This window comes from Echiichthys vipera (assembly GCF_963691815.1).
Source record: "Echiichthys vipera genome assembly, chromosome: 8".
In the NCBI taxonomy this organism is placed as follows: Eukaryota; Metazoa; Chordata; class Actinopteri; order Perciformes; family Trachinidae; genus Echiichthys; species Echiichthys vipera.
The window spans coordinates 14,543,104-14,560,071 of record NC_139833.1 but is presented as its reverse complement, the minus strand read 5'-3'; the positions used below and the strand labels follow the sequence as shown (position 1 = coordinate 14,560,071).

Sequence of the window (16,968 nt, the reverse complement as noted above, 5' to 3'; positions counted from 1 at the left end):
CAGCTTCATTCTTCAAAGAAGTGCAGAAAAATATGCTTTATAGAATCTCAACATAAAGCCAAATATCCTAATTTAATGTATGTATGATGTTCACTATCAAATATAATGAAAAAGCAGAGGCATGAGTATAAATCAGTGTGTTTATTTAGTGTCTTAATAATTTAAGTGGGGTTGGATGCCTCTGGCCGACGGCGTGCGGTGCTGCACCACCGTGACCTTACAATATCTGCTGTAGTGATCTAAAGCCTGTCATCTTCAGACACAGATAAACTACAGATTATAACGATCCTGGTCTGCCTCCGCTGCCCCTGTTCGATACATCGACTGGGAGGCGTCAGTCTGAGGCACATATATAGCTTTATAAGTAAAGGCAACATTCCTGAATGGCCCCTTGGACAGAAATCAGTCTCTATAGAGACTGCAGCCCATTCAGCTTAATGCACTATCAGCAAACACTAAGGCCGACTAGGTGTAAGATTCGTACTCTCACATTGAATCTAGGCTACACAGATCACAGACAGCTGTGCTCTGAAGCTGGTTATACTCTCATTATCCAGTCTGTGTACCAGTCCCACGGGCGGCGACAGAGGTTAATCTGTTACAGCACTGTAAGTCTCTCTGTGGCAGTCGCCTGCAACGAGATGAGGCTGAAACATTCTGTTCTGGTCCTGTTGCTGATTCGGGCTACGGTGCTGCAGATCCCCCCTGTTTCTCTTTGTAGACTCGCAGAATGGCCTCACACACAAACTGGAACTGACACTGAAACACACAACACACAAAAGCGTTACTAGCTGTTACACAACGCCGCTTTTTTTGAAAAAGTAGGACAGGTTATATTTTATATTCACCCTTGAAAAGTACAAATCAACATTGAACTGATCATACTAACAAGTATATTCTGTGAAACAAAAATCCAGATTCTTCTGTGTCATAGAGCTCTACTGTTCTCCAGAAGCTATTACACACACATCCGTGTGCAAATACTCACAACCCAGAAGTTTTAGCCTTTTTTAGAGTCTACCGCTTTGAGCTAAATACAAACCTCAGCATGCTAACATGTTAATATTTATTGTCAGGATGTAAAACGAAACATTGTCTGACTATTCTTGGTAAAATAAGACAAAATAAGTTAGACAATATAAAATATATAAAAAGTAAAAAACATAAAAATATAAAAAGGCATACATGGGCAGCAGTTTATAGGACAAAGTGTGTGTGCAACAGAAGCAGGTGTAATACAGTATATACCATGCTCACTGTCTCAGTTTAGCGAGTTAGCATTTACTCATTTGCACTAAATTCAAAGCAAAACTGAGGTCGACTTTTCGTAAATATTTGGTCCAAAACCAAAGTTTTGGCCAAACTTAATATTTGACCCGATGACTGCGTTAGAAATAAAAGTCAGCAGATCACCACACTAACTGCATTTTATCACAAATTCATGTGCCAAATTTCAGTGCAATCCAACAGTTGTTGAGACAATTCACTCAAAGACACAAATGGGAACCTCATGGTGGCGTTAGAGGAAAAGTCAGAGGATCACCAAAGTTAATAATACAAATATTTGTTGTCTTGAAACCGTAACATGAGAAATTTTCAGTTGGAACCAAGGTGGTGGAGCAAGTGAGCAAGCGACCAGCCAAGGTAAAAGCATCCAGGTGTGATGCTAACTGATGCTAACTAAATAAAACTGCTGAGGAAGATTGTGTGACACGACTTAGAAGAACAGCTAACAGAACTAAGTAGACCTTGGAAACCTTGTGACCCATTTGTAATGTTTCTTGGTGTGTCACAAACAGGGTAAGGAAGCTGGAAAGTATAGAGACAATGTTGGCTTTGAGCTTTTTCATGGGATTTGTTGACGATAACAAAAGCACAGAAAAATCCATTTTTATCCTTCAACCTGTGGCTCCTTAAGATGAAGGTTTGTCCCCTGACTGCATGTTTTCCATCACTGTCAGGGACAAACATATGAGGGGAAACCTGAGGAAGTGTTACATCAGCACAAAAACATCAGAGAAGAAGCCTCAGGGACTGGATCTCCTTTCAAAATAAAGGTGATAGTGGTAGCAGCAGTGGCCTAGAAGCAGGCTTGTGAGTGGAGGGTTGCCATATTCCCAGCACCACCTCCTATCAAAGCACTGACTCACACTTCCCTCTTCCTCAACACATACCGCCGAGTCGCCACAGAACTCCGCTCACCTGCTCCACCTCAAAAGGTCTTCGGTATAAAAACTGTATAATTCTCTGTGGCAGCTGTGTTTTTGTGAATTAATGAAGGTTAAAGATGACAGGACCCCACAGATGTCAAAACTGGGTCATTAGCCTTTAAAAGGTGAGAAGTCTCCTCTCCCTGATGAATATTGAATGAATAAGTGCTTCATATGCCATTTTTTTAGAAACTCAACTCAACTAAGTGTTTGACAGATTTTTTAATCTTCCATAAGCTTCAACCGAATTTCTGACATTTTAAACTAAATGCAGTCAGCAAAAGAGAAAGCATGTGGCTAATGTCTGACAAAAATTTAATTTTGAAAATATAAAAAGAAAGAAACACTTTTCAAACTGCGACTAGCTCTAGAAGTTTCACCCAAAACCTTCTACACAATCTTTACTCGCAGTCTTTTGTTGATTTGAAATTTTAGAAAGCACAAACATACCAGCTCCCGTCAAGCCTTCTACCTGACAGATATTCCTATAAAAACAAACTAAAACAAGGTGCATGTTTAACAATCTTTAGACTACAAGTAGAAGACAAATCAGCTGCTACTTATAATGTTTAACGTGTTTGTTATCCAGATATTTGGAAAAAAACTGAAAATTAATATTGAAGGCAGCTTTAAGCAGCAGGTTAATAAATTAAAATAAAGAATCTAATTCTGTGGTTTGAGCTTCTGTTCAGTTATTCTGTACCGTGGTCTGAACCATCATGGCTCGCTGATCTCTCACTGTTTTGACAATGTCCAGCGGGAACACCGGCCGATCCTCATCCAACAGAATCAACGCCGTTTCCATGGTGATCAGAACACCTGTCCGTCCAATCCCAGCGCTGAAATTAAAAACAAACACAGCATTAAGTATATTGTTGAGGCCGGTACAGTACATGCTGGCAGTGTTCAATTAGACTATACCCTATGTGTGTGTGTGTGTGTGTGTGTTACCTGCAGTGTACCATTAGTGGCTCTTCACCTCGCCTCCTCTCCCTGACCGAGTTGATGAACAGCAGGAAGTCTGAAGGGTCATCTGGTACGCCGTGGTCAGGCCACGCAACATACTGCAGGTGTGTGACTGCACGTTCCTCGCCCCGCTAACACACACACACACACACACACACACACACACACACACACACACACACACACACACACACACACACACACACACACACACACACACACACACACACACACACACACACACACACACACACACACACACACACACACACACACACACACACACACACACACACACACACACACACACACACACACACACACACACACACACACACACACACACACACACACACACACACACACACACACACAGAAAATGTAAGTATTTTATAACCTGTACTTAAAATAATAAACGGTAACCTTAGGGAAATATATCACCCACATGATACTGACTCTGCAGCTCTACAGGCTCAAACGCTCTGACGTTATGTTTGCATGTGACCACTAAGTGACACTGAGATCAGGAAGTGGAGAGGAACACAGTAAGATGAAAACAGGCAAACAGGCACGAAGGAGAATGGCTGAGTTTAGACTTTATAATGGTCATGTGGCCTGTGACTCCATGCAGGGATTAACTCACTCTGCCAGAGGAACAGATGGGGCCACACAGCAGTATCTGTGTATGCATGTGTGTGATTTCATACTTCATGCCTCTGTGGCCATTATCTGTTTATTTACCTGTTTGCCGTGGAAGTCAGCGTGGGAGATAGCTGATTTAATCCGATTATCTACCATATAAAGTGCTTCAGACTTGATCAGATAAACCTGTCAGAAAGGCCTGCGATCTATACCGTCACACAAATAATACACCTGAAAGCACTCGCCCGCCCACTCACATATACAGACCAAGCCACCCACACGGAGGTGACTGTATATTGGCTGCGGATAGTTTGCTGCCTGTGGTGAACTCCGTTATGTGACATATGGCACATGTCGCAAACATACAAACAGAAAAGTTCCATGTTGTTTAAACATGTTCATGCTTTGCTCTGGTTTCATGTAGATATGAAAGCAGGTGTGAACTCTGATTATTTTCTCGAATGACTGTTTGGCTAATATAAAACTAAAAAAAACTGTTTTAAAAAAATGCCCATCACCAAGTCCCAGAGCTCAAGGTGGAGTCAAGGATCTTGTTTTGTCTGACCAAATGTCCAAAACCTCAAAATATTGAATTGACTGTCACTTAGGGTAAGGAAAAGCAGCACATTTTCACATTAGAGAAGCTTAAACATTTTGTTTTATTATAAAGCAGGTGGAGGTGCTTTATATCTACTGTGAAAGTTTCAACATGCTCAATCCACAGAGAAATATATATATATATATACATACACAGCCTAGATTTGGACCAGAAAGACTTGTAAATGTTGATCACGTCAACAGGTTCTAGCAGAAACCCAAGTGAGAACCCAAGATTAGTGTAACGTGGGGCCTTTAGACGATAATTTGATGGTGAAAATACTTGCAAATTTTTTCTGCTAATCGACAAATCACTTGAGCTCTATTTACTACTGTACCTGTGTGTGTGTCAGAGTGAACTGCCGCGTCACATACGCCAGGTTACACTCCTCGGAGTGACACTTCACTCGCATGTGGCCGTAATCCTTCACTTCTGGCGGATGTGGCCAGTACTGGTGGCACTTTGTCTGCAAGTGTATGACATCACCGACAAATTACATTACATGTGACGTGAGTCATCACTCAGGATACAGTTTACTAGCTGTGCTCTGCTCTCATGAAATCAAACTCATATTCAACAGCGTTGTGTGTTCCGCACGGCAGTCTGATGAACGAAAGCAATTCATCAGGAGCAGGATGTGAACTGATTGTGAATATATATATGAGTCTGTGTGTGTGTGTGTGTGTGTGTGTGTGTGTGTGTGTGTGTGTGTGTGTGTGTGTGTGTGTGTGTGTGTGTGTGCGTCGTCGAGTGGAGAGAAAGTCAGGGCACTTGACGAATATCTGGAAAATGATCAATTAATGAAAGCATCTGGTTACCAAGCAACAGCTGAGACAGAGACATCTTCATTTAACGAGACCTTGATATCTCACTGCCTCTGCGTAGATGTGTCTTCACCCTCAAATTATTACTCTCATTTGAATCCTGCTCACACTTTACATTTAGCTGTTCTCTACACTATGAAACCCTGTAATTACTAACAACTGTGCCAATTTATTATTTTCGTGTGCAAACATTACCGCTGAACATTGTAATTACAGTAATTGTGTAATAAACGAAACACGAACAGCATGTAATAATGTGTGAGTAGTGCTGCAGTAACCTGTGCCTCAACTCATTGCTGCTATTTTATGTTTCCTTTTCTGCTTACCCATTTACGTTCCTGTGTAAATGTGACAGTTTACAGTGTAAAAGTATGAAATGCATGTATACCCGCCCCCTCTCTGTCAGAGTTGTTAGCATGATGATGGTGTGTATCTGTTGCTCCCAAACAGACTGCCAAAAGTGAGTGCAGGTCTGTGGCAATGGACCCTGACCCGCAACATAACGTAAACATACACCGGACACTGGGGGCGCCACCTATAAGAAAGATAAACACACACACACACACACACACACACACACACACACACACACACACACACACACACACACACACACACACACACACACACACACACACACACACACACACACACACACACACACACACACACACACACACACACACACACACACACAGATACACAAGCACCACATGAGTGAGGATGAGTTTACATTCGACGTCAGACAGGGACAAGAAGCTAAACTTCCTTTCAGTGATGCGCACCTTGATGTGGCTGGCATTGATGTAGTCCTCCTGACCCTGGAGCACCACTCTGGTGGCATCATCTGAAAGGAGAGCAGGACAGCAGCATGCGAGGGTCATAACAGAGCTGTGGATGCACCGTAGGCTAAACCAATTAAATTTTGTGAGGTGCTACAGCGGTGAGCTCCAGATCAAGGTTAGAAAGATTGCACAGAGGACACAGGAAGAGGAGACAGACACACAGATGGTCAGAATAAGCAGCACTCACAAGGTAAAACGTCTTTGTATCGATTCTTGTCCATGTTCTCAGGGAGCCGAGCACAGTTTAGTGACAGACCGGGCTTCCTCCTGTATAAATTCTAGAAATCACAAGCATGCAAACACATGTATGCACGTAAACACACACAGAAACATACACAAATACAAAAACTACAAATTCCTGGACAGTGACGGCATCTTTGTTTCAGCATTTATGAGAGGAGATTAGGGCGAGCATCTGTCCCATAATCAGCACTTAATGGGTTCAATATGATGCTAAATAACCAAGCGGGACAATCTAAACCCTGCTTAAAATAAAGATTTTATTTCTATTCTAGTCCGGCTTATAAACAAACTTTTAAATAAATAAATACCAGTTTACTGTTTAGCTCCCACCTGCATTTTAAATACCTCAAAATGGAAACAGAGTGTGCCAGACTGTATTCCTCTCTCCAGCTGTCTCATCGACTCCTCCAGTGTTGTGACCCGCTCCGACTGGCCAGGTGACAGCTTGTCTCCCTGTGATTGGCTGGTTAGCGTGAGGGCGGGAGGCAACTGCAGCAGGGGCGCCGCCCGTCCAGGACCTGGAATCCAAGCACGTTTCAAGTTTGTGATAAATATTCTCTCTCTCTCACACACACACACGCAGGCACGCAGGCACGCAGACACACACCTTTACGTCTGATGAGCAAGGCCAGCTCTCTGGAGTGCGACTCTCTGCTGGCTCGTATGAACATGACAACCTGATCGTGCGTGTGTTCGGAAATGTCTCGACCGTTGATGAGCACCAGCAGGTCTCCCTCCAGTAGTTTGGGCTCACACCGACCTGCCTACAAACAACAAATGCTTATTAACGCCAGTTTAGAGCTTAGAGCAGGACCAATATATCGACTGATTTTAGTTTAAGTTGCTGAGTTTAGTCTCAGTTAGTATATCTAAGCCACAATTAAAAAAATAAAAATCAAAGTTTATGTTTTGTTTTGTTTAATTACCATTTGCAAAAATATATCGTTATTAAAATATCATTATATGTTTTGCCCTCAAAAATCCAGTATTGATCAGGCTGTACTAACGTTTTTAATAAATATATTAGATATTTTTTATTATCACTTAATCCATCTGAATTAATCGACGAATTGTCTGAAAAAAGTAAAAAAAAGTCCACAATTTCCAAAATCCAAAGGTAACGTTCTGAAATTGTGTGTTTTTGTCTGAACAACTTTCCAAAACCCAACGATATATGCAGTTTTCTATTACACTGGCATTTTTACTTAACAAATAAATCACATAATTAATCGTTGATCAAAATAGTATTATAATAATAACATAACAATATTTTTTACGCAGCTTTGTTGAATACTCGATTCTGATTGGCCAGTTACGGCCTCCTACGGTCTGTTACTTTTGATTAGCAAAAGTCTATATTTTGTGTCAAATTATTGCTTTTGTTCATAAGTAGCCGTGGAATAAGCAAGAAAATGGAGAATGAATGTCTGATTATTCTAAATTAAACCACTTCAGGGTGAAATATATATATATATAAAATAAAAATATCATATAAACATGTCATGATAGCCAATACATTTTTCTGGTGAGTGACTAATCAATGAATTGACTAATCGATACAGCACTGTTGAAAACGATCTATTCATCAGTCCATACTGTACATTTTGACACCACCTGGAAACACCAGGCCGTAAAAACACGAACACATCTGAGTCTGCTCTTACCGGAGAGTCAGGTTTAACGTGGGATATGGCTAGAGGCATCTTCTGATCCACCCCACCCTATGAGGAGTTGAGAAATTAAAATGGAGCAAGAGTGGAAGAGCGACAACACAAACGTTATGTGTGTCAATAACTAAATTAATGATTAATGAACTGTGGTGAGAGAGAGACACACCACATAGAGAGTGTAAGAGAGGGACCCACTTTAACATTGAAGCCAAACTTGCCGTCATGATCGGGGGCAATGCATATCAGCATCAAGTCACCGTCGCCAAGAACACCCTGCACACACACAGACAGACGTACACAGAAGTACTCAGAATCAACGGACACGTGGGGGGATGTACAGTAATATACTTATTCAGAGGTGATGATGATGAGATAACAGACCTTATTGTCGTGGGGTGAGCTGTGGTCACTGTCCTCCTCTCCTATACTGTCATCAATGTGCAACAAAGCGTCATCTGTCCCCCGGCTGTAGGAGCCGGACAGGCTGAAAGAGATGAAAGAAAGAGATTTTTTCACACTGACATGTAGATTAAGGCAATTCTTACCTTTTTTGCATGTCTCACAGAACTTCTCTCCAATATCCCATCCTCTTTCCCCTGCCTGACCTCTGACGCTCGTTCCTCTTCAAACACGTGCGGTGAGAAAGAAATGCTGCGTTCCAGTGCCATGGGAAGTCGTAAGTTTGGGACCTCCAACAAGGCAAAGTGCACTGGAATACCTGTCAAAGTATCAAACTTGAGGTAGATCGACCTTCCCCGAGTTCGATAGTAGGAGGTTCCACTTTGACAGGCATTCCAGTGCACTTTGCCTAGTTGGAGGTCCGAAACTTCAGAGTTCCCATGGCACCGGAACGCGACGCAAGTGAAATGGAGCGATGGATGAAAGACAGGAAGCTCTGCAAATAATTTTATTCGGACCAAATAAAATTATTGGTCAGACATAAATGCTTTGACAGCCCGCGTTAGGGTGTCAAAACATATTTTATTAGTATTTTCTTGACCAAAAATGTGATTTAAATTGTAATGTTTTTCTATAAATTCAAGCAAAGACAATCCAGTGGTTTGTTCAGTATTAACTTTGTACAAGTTATCACATATTTAACCACTTTCTATTTTTCCAAATATCCAGATATAAATAATCTTGTCTCTCAAATAAAACATTTGGTTGAAGCTGAAACTGGTGTGGGAGCTGCAGGGGAAAAAAACCTCATTAAGCAGACGACAGCTGGAACTTATTAAGCGGTTAGGCTCTGAATTATCTAAATGTGGTCAATAATGCTACAATTTAAATCAAAGCTCATTCTTTAAAAGAAATGGCACTAAATCCAATTATAATGTTGATCTAAAACTTGAGCACTAGCATAAATCCAAGCCCACTGAATTGAGCCACAGTTAATGTGCCCAAGAAGTCGACAGACACACATTTCTGTTCTGGTACTAACTTATGCGGTGAAGCATCTCCCTCGCTGTCCTTGCTGCTGCTCACAGACGCTCTGTATGTGTAGAAGACGTCCTCCCCCTCCGACATGTCTTTCAGGTCGTTTGTCAGTTCAACCGAGGACGGGCGAGGTTTACGGATGCCATGGCGAACTCGGGGACTTCGCCTGCCGGAGAGACGAACGAGCAAAAACAGATGGTATAAGATTTTCATTAAATGACACAATCTAAGTTCAGCAAAAGAAAAGAGATTCTGGATATTTCATTATAGTTGTAGCTGATCCCGCAGGTTGTACCAGTTGGGCGTGTTTGGGGGCGATCTAGAGGGCAGACTCTTGGTCTCGAGGTGCTCTGATGAAATCGACCTCCGCAGGACTGGGTTCCACACCATCCCGCCCACTACACGTTGGCACACTGGGCCACTGCAAATTACAAGGGAGAAGAAAGATAATTTTCAGTGTTTATGAGTGAAGAGAATGTACGTGTGAATACATATCCTTAACAAACTTTAATATATCCAGAACTCTGCTGCCCGCCCCCTGACCAACAACCGCTCCTGTGACCACATCACCCCTGTTCTCCAAAATCTCCACTGGCTCCCTGTTCCTCAACGCATCCATTTCAAAGCCCTCCATAACCAGGCCCCTTTTAACCTCACTGACCTGCTCCAACACTACTCTCACCCCATAGCCTGTGCTCCTTGGACAGAAACCTCCTCTCAGGACCAAGCATCGTACCTGGGGCGACAGAGCTTTTTCTATTGCTGCCCCCTCCTCCTGAAACTCACTACCCACCCACATCCGTGAATGCACCGACCAACACACCTTCGAATCACTCATCAAACCCCATTTCTTCAGAATTGCTTTCAACCTCCAATAATCCACTATTTCATTTAAATTTTTTCCGTTTAACTTGTTTATAAATTTACATGAATTTTAGACGTTTTATTGCTTTAAATTGTTTTACGTTAGCCAACTTGTTTCTACTGTACTTGTTTTATTGTATTGGTTCTTTACTGCATTATGTAAAGTGTCTTTGAGTACCTTGAAAAGCACTATACAAATAATATGTAATATTATTAATATTATTATTATTATTATTATATGTACAGGCGCAGGCTCACCTCTCGGTTTTACTGTTGCCAAGGCCGAGGTGATGTGTTATCAGCTTTTTGTAGGCCTGAACTGTGCTGTTGTTGTATTTAGGGCTTCTGGCAGTTCGGTTGGAGGAGAAGAAGGAGTGATGATCCACACAGGACCTCCACAGGTTCTTACAGGTCTTGGGACAGGGCAGAACCAGAGAGACCTCACAATCCTGGGTCTCCCCCTGCAACATACATTGTTTGCTTAGTGTTTTTTTAAACAAGCTTAATAATGGTGGAGTCCTTTGTAACCCCAATATTCAAGCCAACATCTCTAACTTACACATGAAAAAAACAAAACGATCAAAAGTGTGGATAAGAATCATTCAATCAATGCAATATTTACATCTTTGTAGACCATGATGCAGTCAGGCTTGTGAATTTTTGTTGGAATGTTAAAGAGGACATGCTCATTTTCAGGTTCATACTTGGATTTTGGGTTTCTACTAGAACACGTTTGTTTTAGATACTCAGATGGGGGGGGGGGGGGGGGGGGCAGCCCACAAAAAACTGACAGGTTTTTTGTCCTAATTTACAGTTTGTGGGTTGGTAGGCATTTCAGACACCCATATTTATGTGCACAAGCACTGAAAAAGTGAGTTTTTACCTTTAAAAAGTATATAAATTCTTAGATCCTAATTAATACAAATACAAAAACATATCAATATAAAAGCAAAAAAACTTGTGACTGCAAACTGTGAAGGATGTATCAGCTGAGTGTGTTGAGCAAATAACAGAAATTCGCTTAGAGAAAATCTTTTAACTATTAAGAACAAATTAACGGTACGGGGACTCACATGTTTACGTTTCAGATGTATAAGGAAGCGTTTCCTCTTGAATGAAATCTTGATGATGTTCCCCCTACGTGTAAAGAACGCAATTGGTTGAAGGAAGAGAAGAAAAAATACAGGAATGAGACACGTAATTAGCATCGTCATTATCGCTCACCAGGGGAAGAAACTGGAGCAAATCATATTACAGAATATTGCAACACCACTGGAGGCCAATCCCACCATCAGAGGGGCGTCGTTGGTGTCCTGAGAGACAGAAAGATGAGGGGATGACAAAAAGTGTCATACATGAGAGCAATAAAAGGTTAAACTGAGGAAATCACTAACCATGGCGGCATGCAGCTCCACGCCATACAGCTCCAGAGTCCGCGCTGTGTTGAGGAAACACAGCTCTGCCTCGCTCTGCTTCAGTCCCCTGGGAACGAACACGCACATAGCACACACAAGAACATAGAGAATCAACACCAGAACCCAACTTATCCAATCACCATGCACCTATACCTGTATAAAATAGAGCTACCCATACACTGTGCATACTGTATAATAATGATAATAACGTATACAGCAATTTCTGCACAATTATCATTCATTAATGTTTCTTATTTATACAGTGTCGTAGTGTGTACAGGTTATCCTTGTATTTATTTATTTATTTCTCCTCTACATGCCGCTGCAAATTGCCCGCTGGGGAGAAATAAAGTGTTTTGAATTGAATTGAATTGAATTAAATACGATGCAATGAAACACTCTGAATTACTTGTGCTGTGGATGCAAATCCTCCACTTTAGACAGGAAGTCTTCATCCTGCTCAGGAATGAAGTGGCTCTTGGAGAGGTAACCAGGAAGTTGAGACGGACAGTGATCCCCCATCTCCGCTGCAGGTGATGGAAAGACACACTGAGCGTGCACACATAACAAGATCCACACATTTACACTCTGACATCTGGGGCACTGTGAGGGATCTGCGGCGTAATGAGAGCATCCCCTACAGGACTTATTACTCACTCAGTTATCATTACGTTGTTAATCATTTGTTTCTCTAGGAAGAGCTATGACTTACACTGAATGGCGTAGGAGGCCAACACTACGGCTGCACTCAACGGGCACTGCAACCTGCAATCATACGCCATGATTACACATTGTTATAGCCAAATGCAAACTGTGCACTGGGGGGATGGGTGATTAAGTTTGTGTTTGTGCGTCACTAACCGTCCTTCTCTAATGTCACTCCTGATCTGGAGGAAGTACAGGTGCCTGCAGGGACGACACAAGAGGAACTTTACCGACCCACGCCTTCATTTTTTTTATCCGTTATCCCAGGGAGAAGGAGCTTTCTGAGTCAAACAACTTCTTTAGATCAATATCTGGGGATATATGATTGCTGCAAGAGAGGCACGTATACTAACCGTGTCTGTTCATGCTGCAGAGAGTTAGGATCAGAGATGAAGAATCGTACTCTGAAGTTCAGATAAAAGGGAGATGCAAGACCTGCAGAGAAAAGGCATACATCTATATTCTCAATCTTCTCTCCAACACCTCCTGGTTATTAATGTCTTGAAATATATATATATATTTCCTTTTTTTTTTAACTTTAAAATGTATTTTTCTACAGAAGTAGTTGTAGGAAAGGATAGCGAATTCTCTGGAGCCAGAACAAGCCAGATACCTTTTATTTGTTTCTTCAAGGGTTTCTCAGGCTCCAACCATCTCTGAGAGAAAGAAATTCATTAAATATAATGGCTTACTGGAGCTAAAAAAAAAGGATTCATGTAAGCACACCCTGTGGTTATCATCGTCTAAACAGCAATCACAGAGTGCAATGCATTGCAAATGTGCAGCAGATGAACAGTGAGCTCACAGGAGAGTGCGTGTTGGCTGTGACTGAGACGATGGCTGTGCTGGATTCTCTGATCTGCAGACTGAAGAGCTGCCTCTCCTGCAGGCCCAGGTGGTCGCATACTTGGTCCAATAGAAGCACACCTTCATCCTGCTTCTGAAGGATGGAAACAACAAACAAACATTAATGTCAGCCAAAACTTTTAGTGACATTTACATGTCCATGTAAATATACCGTGCCATATGTCGCAGTCATGCCTGATGTTTTGATAGGGGTAATTATTTTGGTCTTTAAATATCTTTGACATTTCTCTGTGGCTCCCAATTTGTAAATATAGAGATTTCTGTGACTTTTAGTATTATAAAGCAGGTGGAGGTGCTATTTAAATACTGTGAAAGTATCAGAACGCTCAGTTCACAGAGAAATAAACACAGCCCCTGTTTTTACTGTGTCTTCAAACGAGCCGTCAGGACTTTTGTATGGAAGTCGTGACCGCAGATGCAAAAGACCCACAAACTCAGACTGGGCTTTTTCAGGAAGGGGTCTTAAAGAGAGAGGCGCTAAAACTAACTTCCAGACAGAGGGTGAATACAGATATATTCAGACAGCATGAGAAAAATAATGTGTTTTTTCAATATTAAAGCATGTAAACATGTTCTAGTAGAAAGCCAAACACATGTATGAACCTGAAAATTAACATGATATGGGACCTTCAAATATTAAAGATGGTTGTAAATCAGGCAAAAACAATTAAAAATGCATATAGCCAAGTGAAAATAAGATTTCCATCTGCAGCACAACAGTCTGTATTTCAACACTTGATCAATCCGAGAGCAGCTAATCTGTATTTTCTGCCTACTTGTTACTGGAGGCACATTTGTATCACGAGAGGCACATGTTTACTGTAAACTGAAAGCAACAGTGAGTTATTTTAGCAGGAAACACATTTCTGAGTGTGGACACAACACTGGGTGAAGAAAATGAGTTGAAATAGCCTTACCTTCTTTGAAAAAAATTTTATTTATCAGTGAAAATAAGTTAAAAATACAACAATAAATCTTATCTAAACATGAGAAACACAGAAAAAATAAATAAAAAGAGAAATGTAGAGTTGAAATACTGAAAGCTCTCCCTGCTCTGCCACCACCAACCAATCACATAAAGATGCAGCACAGCTACCGTCCTGGAAAGCAATATTTGCGATTGCCTTTCTACGTGTGTGTGTGTGTTTGTGTGTGTGTGTGTGTGCGTATACTGCTGTCAGGCTGCGTACAACATGATATGCTGATGATGTTAAAGGCTCCTTAGTGTGACGACAAGCTCTGTAAGCTGCAGGAGGTGAGTGTGTCCTTCAGACCAAGGTCACGGTGTAACAGTAAATAAGAGATGCGGATCAATGGGAGTTGGAAAGAGTAGTCGTTCACTGAATCATGCACTGACACTGTGATCATTAGTGGAGCACACTGACAGATAGGAGCAACATATGATCTCCTCAACGACAGACAGGAAACAGTGTGTGTATCTGTGTGTGTGTGTGTGTGTGTGTGTGTATGTGTGTGTGTGTGTGTGTGTGTGTGTGTGTGTGTGTGTGTTACGCACACTGACTCTGAAGGTCTCGATAGTGCTGTCCAGCAGCTGAACTAGGCAGAGCAGGTCCGGTTTTGGCATGTCTGTTACCACGGTAACTCTGCCTCCCTCTCAAGACAAACACCCTGCCCTCAGTTCGTCACTGAGTGGGGACCTGGAAACACACACACACACACACACACAGACACAGACACACGCACACACACAACAAAAACAGTGTCAGATGTTTCCAGCCTGTTGTCTTCCAATGAAAGCACCTCCCTCAGGATGACATTGCGTGGTGAGTAATATATGTGCTGAATGAAGCATCGGGCTGCAGTGAGTAATGCAGCGTGAATGCAAAGGAGTGACTGTGTGTGTGTGTGTGTGTTTGTGTAATATCTTATTATTTGGCCTGGGTCTGAACATGTCCCTTCCCTCTCCCTGCTGCTCTCCCTCTGCAACTCTCCGCCTTTTCGCAGGCAGCTGAATGATAAGAATGTTAAACATTTTTCAGCGCTGAACACGCCCATCTACAGACTACAAGTGATTTCAGACCAGCCGCAGGGAGCACGCAGCAGGAACACAAACAAACACACATACATACATACATACATACACTACTACCCGCCTTTGAGAATACCTGCCTATGGGTGTGTGCATCTATATGCATGCAAGTGTTTTTTTACGTACATGTGTCCTGTGTTGGTTCCCCGGTGAACGATTAATGGATCCAGGCCGGCCTGTCTCACGCTGATTCTGAAAGGACACACAGTGGTTTTGAGTTAATGTTTGAACACAGTGACACAGTCTGAATATATTGAAACAGATCTGGTGCCAGTTTGGTGACTTGTTTTCCATAATAACCCCCTCTCTCACAGGCAGGCCTCTAATGAATTTACAAGTAAATGCTACATTTAAAAGCAGATTCATCATGATGTAGAGAGGTATGTGAACTCACTGACTCGGCGTTTTGCATGTTGCATCTATTTCTGATATGTTGAGGTTTGTGCCCATGGATGAGGAAATAAAACAGAGTTACTCTACTTTATGGTGCCATAGTTGTATCTGTACAAGTTAAAAATGTAGGTCCCAGGATATAAAAACTCTTAAAAGCATTGATGGCCTCTACTGCTTCACTAAACCTACACATACCAGTGAGTAAACATGGCCTATCTCAGTGTATCAGGCAAATATTTATGTTGTCAAACTGCCCCTGTTTGTCGATAATGACCTCTGATTTGATCTCGTTGTACTTTGACCCACAGCGACAACAAGGAACCTGTTGAAGTTTTCCACCAGCTACACACCCAGAAAAGAGGAACACTTCACGGGGCAAACTTTGCTCCAGCCACGGCTACAACTTGGCCAAGTGAATGTTTTTTTTTTTGTTTGGGAAGAGAGTGTTTAAAAGACAAGAAAAAGGATTTGTGTACCTCAGTTGTGACGCTTCAGACACGGATCATGTTCCTCAGACTGTCCGCGGTGGAAACCTCGGGACGGGGTGCGTCTGCAGAGCCAGGTATAGTTAGGTAAATATCCGGGACAAGTTTCCCATCCCTGGCTGCGCTGACTCCGCGCGGCCCCGCCCCTTTTCGCCGCGCGCGCTCCCGGTGCGATGCGCGCTCTTGGGGGAGCGCGCGCGCAAAGCAGAGGAAGTAGAGTCAGTGAAATGTAGCCTACTTAAAAAAGAGATATTCAACAGGGGGTCCGGGACCCCTTGTGGGGTCCTCAGAGTTGCTCCAGTGGGTCCACGAAAAATATTGTTTGGTCACTTTTTTATTTTATTTTTTTCTCACAAACATTTATTTATTTCACAAAGGGACAGAGTTTGTTTGTTTTTACAAATATATGTTATCTGTATAATATTGTTGTTGTTATATATGTTGTTTGTATAGCTCGAGTTTGAAACAAAAACAATTTCCCCCTGGGATTATTAAAGTATTTCTGATTCTGAAATATTGATGAACATTTAAAGAAAAAGAAAAATCAGAGTCAGAATCTCTTTATTGTCATTGCACAAAGGACAATGACATTCAAGTGTTTTCCAGACGGTGCAAATTACAGCAGCAGATATCAAATATAAAAAGCTGGGTAAAATATATATAAAAAATAAGGATAACATTGACAAATAACAAATAAAGATAATGTATACGGATAGATAAGAAAATTAAAATGTACAGGATCAGACTACAATAG

At 41.8% G+C, this 16,968-nt stretch overlaps 1 protein-coding gene across 2 annotated transcripts; it reads right to left on the bottom strand.

The window, feature by feature from the left end:
• Window positions 1–126: 126 nt before the first annotated feature.
• On the bottom strand, window positions 127–16,326 carry ptpn3 (protein tyrosine phosphatase non-receptor type 3). 2 transcript variants are annotated; one of them, XR_014593285.1, is made up of 27 exons: window positions 16,206–16,326; window positions 15,463–15,528; window positions 14,803–14,944; window positions 13,225–13,359; window positions 13,033–13,075; window positions 12,773–12,854; window positions 12,576–12,620; window positions 12,427–12,479; window positions 12,124–12,241; window positions 11,694–11,781; window positions 11,524–11,612; window positions 11,373–11,436; window positions 10,558–10,760; window positions 9,731–9,856; window positions 9,440–9,601; window positions 8,380–8,482; window positions 8,194–8,271; window positions 7,993–8,049; window positions 6,936–7,092; window positions 6,674–6,846; window positions 6,273–6,363; window positions 6,026–6,087; window positions 5,629–5,775; window positions 4,754–4,882; window positions 3,173–3,307; window positions 2,914–3,049; window positions 127–759 (listed from the first exon to the last, which is right to left on the bottom strand). XR_014593285.1 is itself a non-coding variant. In XM_083917961.1 (27 exons), exons 3-27 carry the CDS (start codon window positions 14,869–14,871, stop codon window positions 685–687), a joined length of 2,631 nt encoding a protein of 876 aa, XP_083774087.1. In that variant the 5' UTR covers window positions 14,872–14,944; window positions 15,463–15,528; window positions 16,206–16,326; the 3' UTR covers window positions 127–684. The 2 variants fall into 2 exon arrangements, 1 of the variants encoding a protein (XP_083774087.1); XM_083917961.1 differs by having other exon boundaries at window positions 3,162–3,307.
• Between the last annotated feature and the right edge of the window lie 642 nt (window positions 16,327–16,968).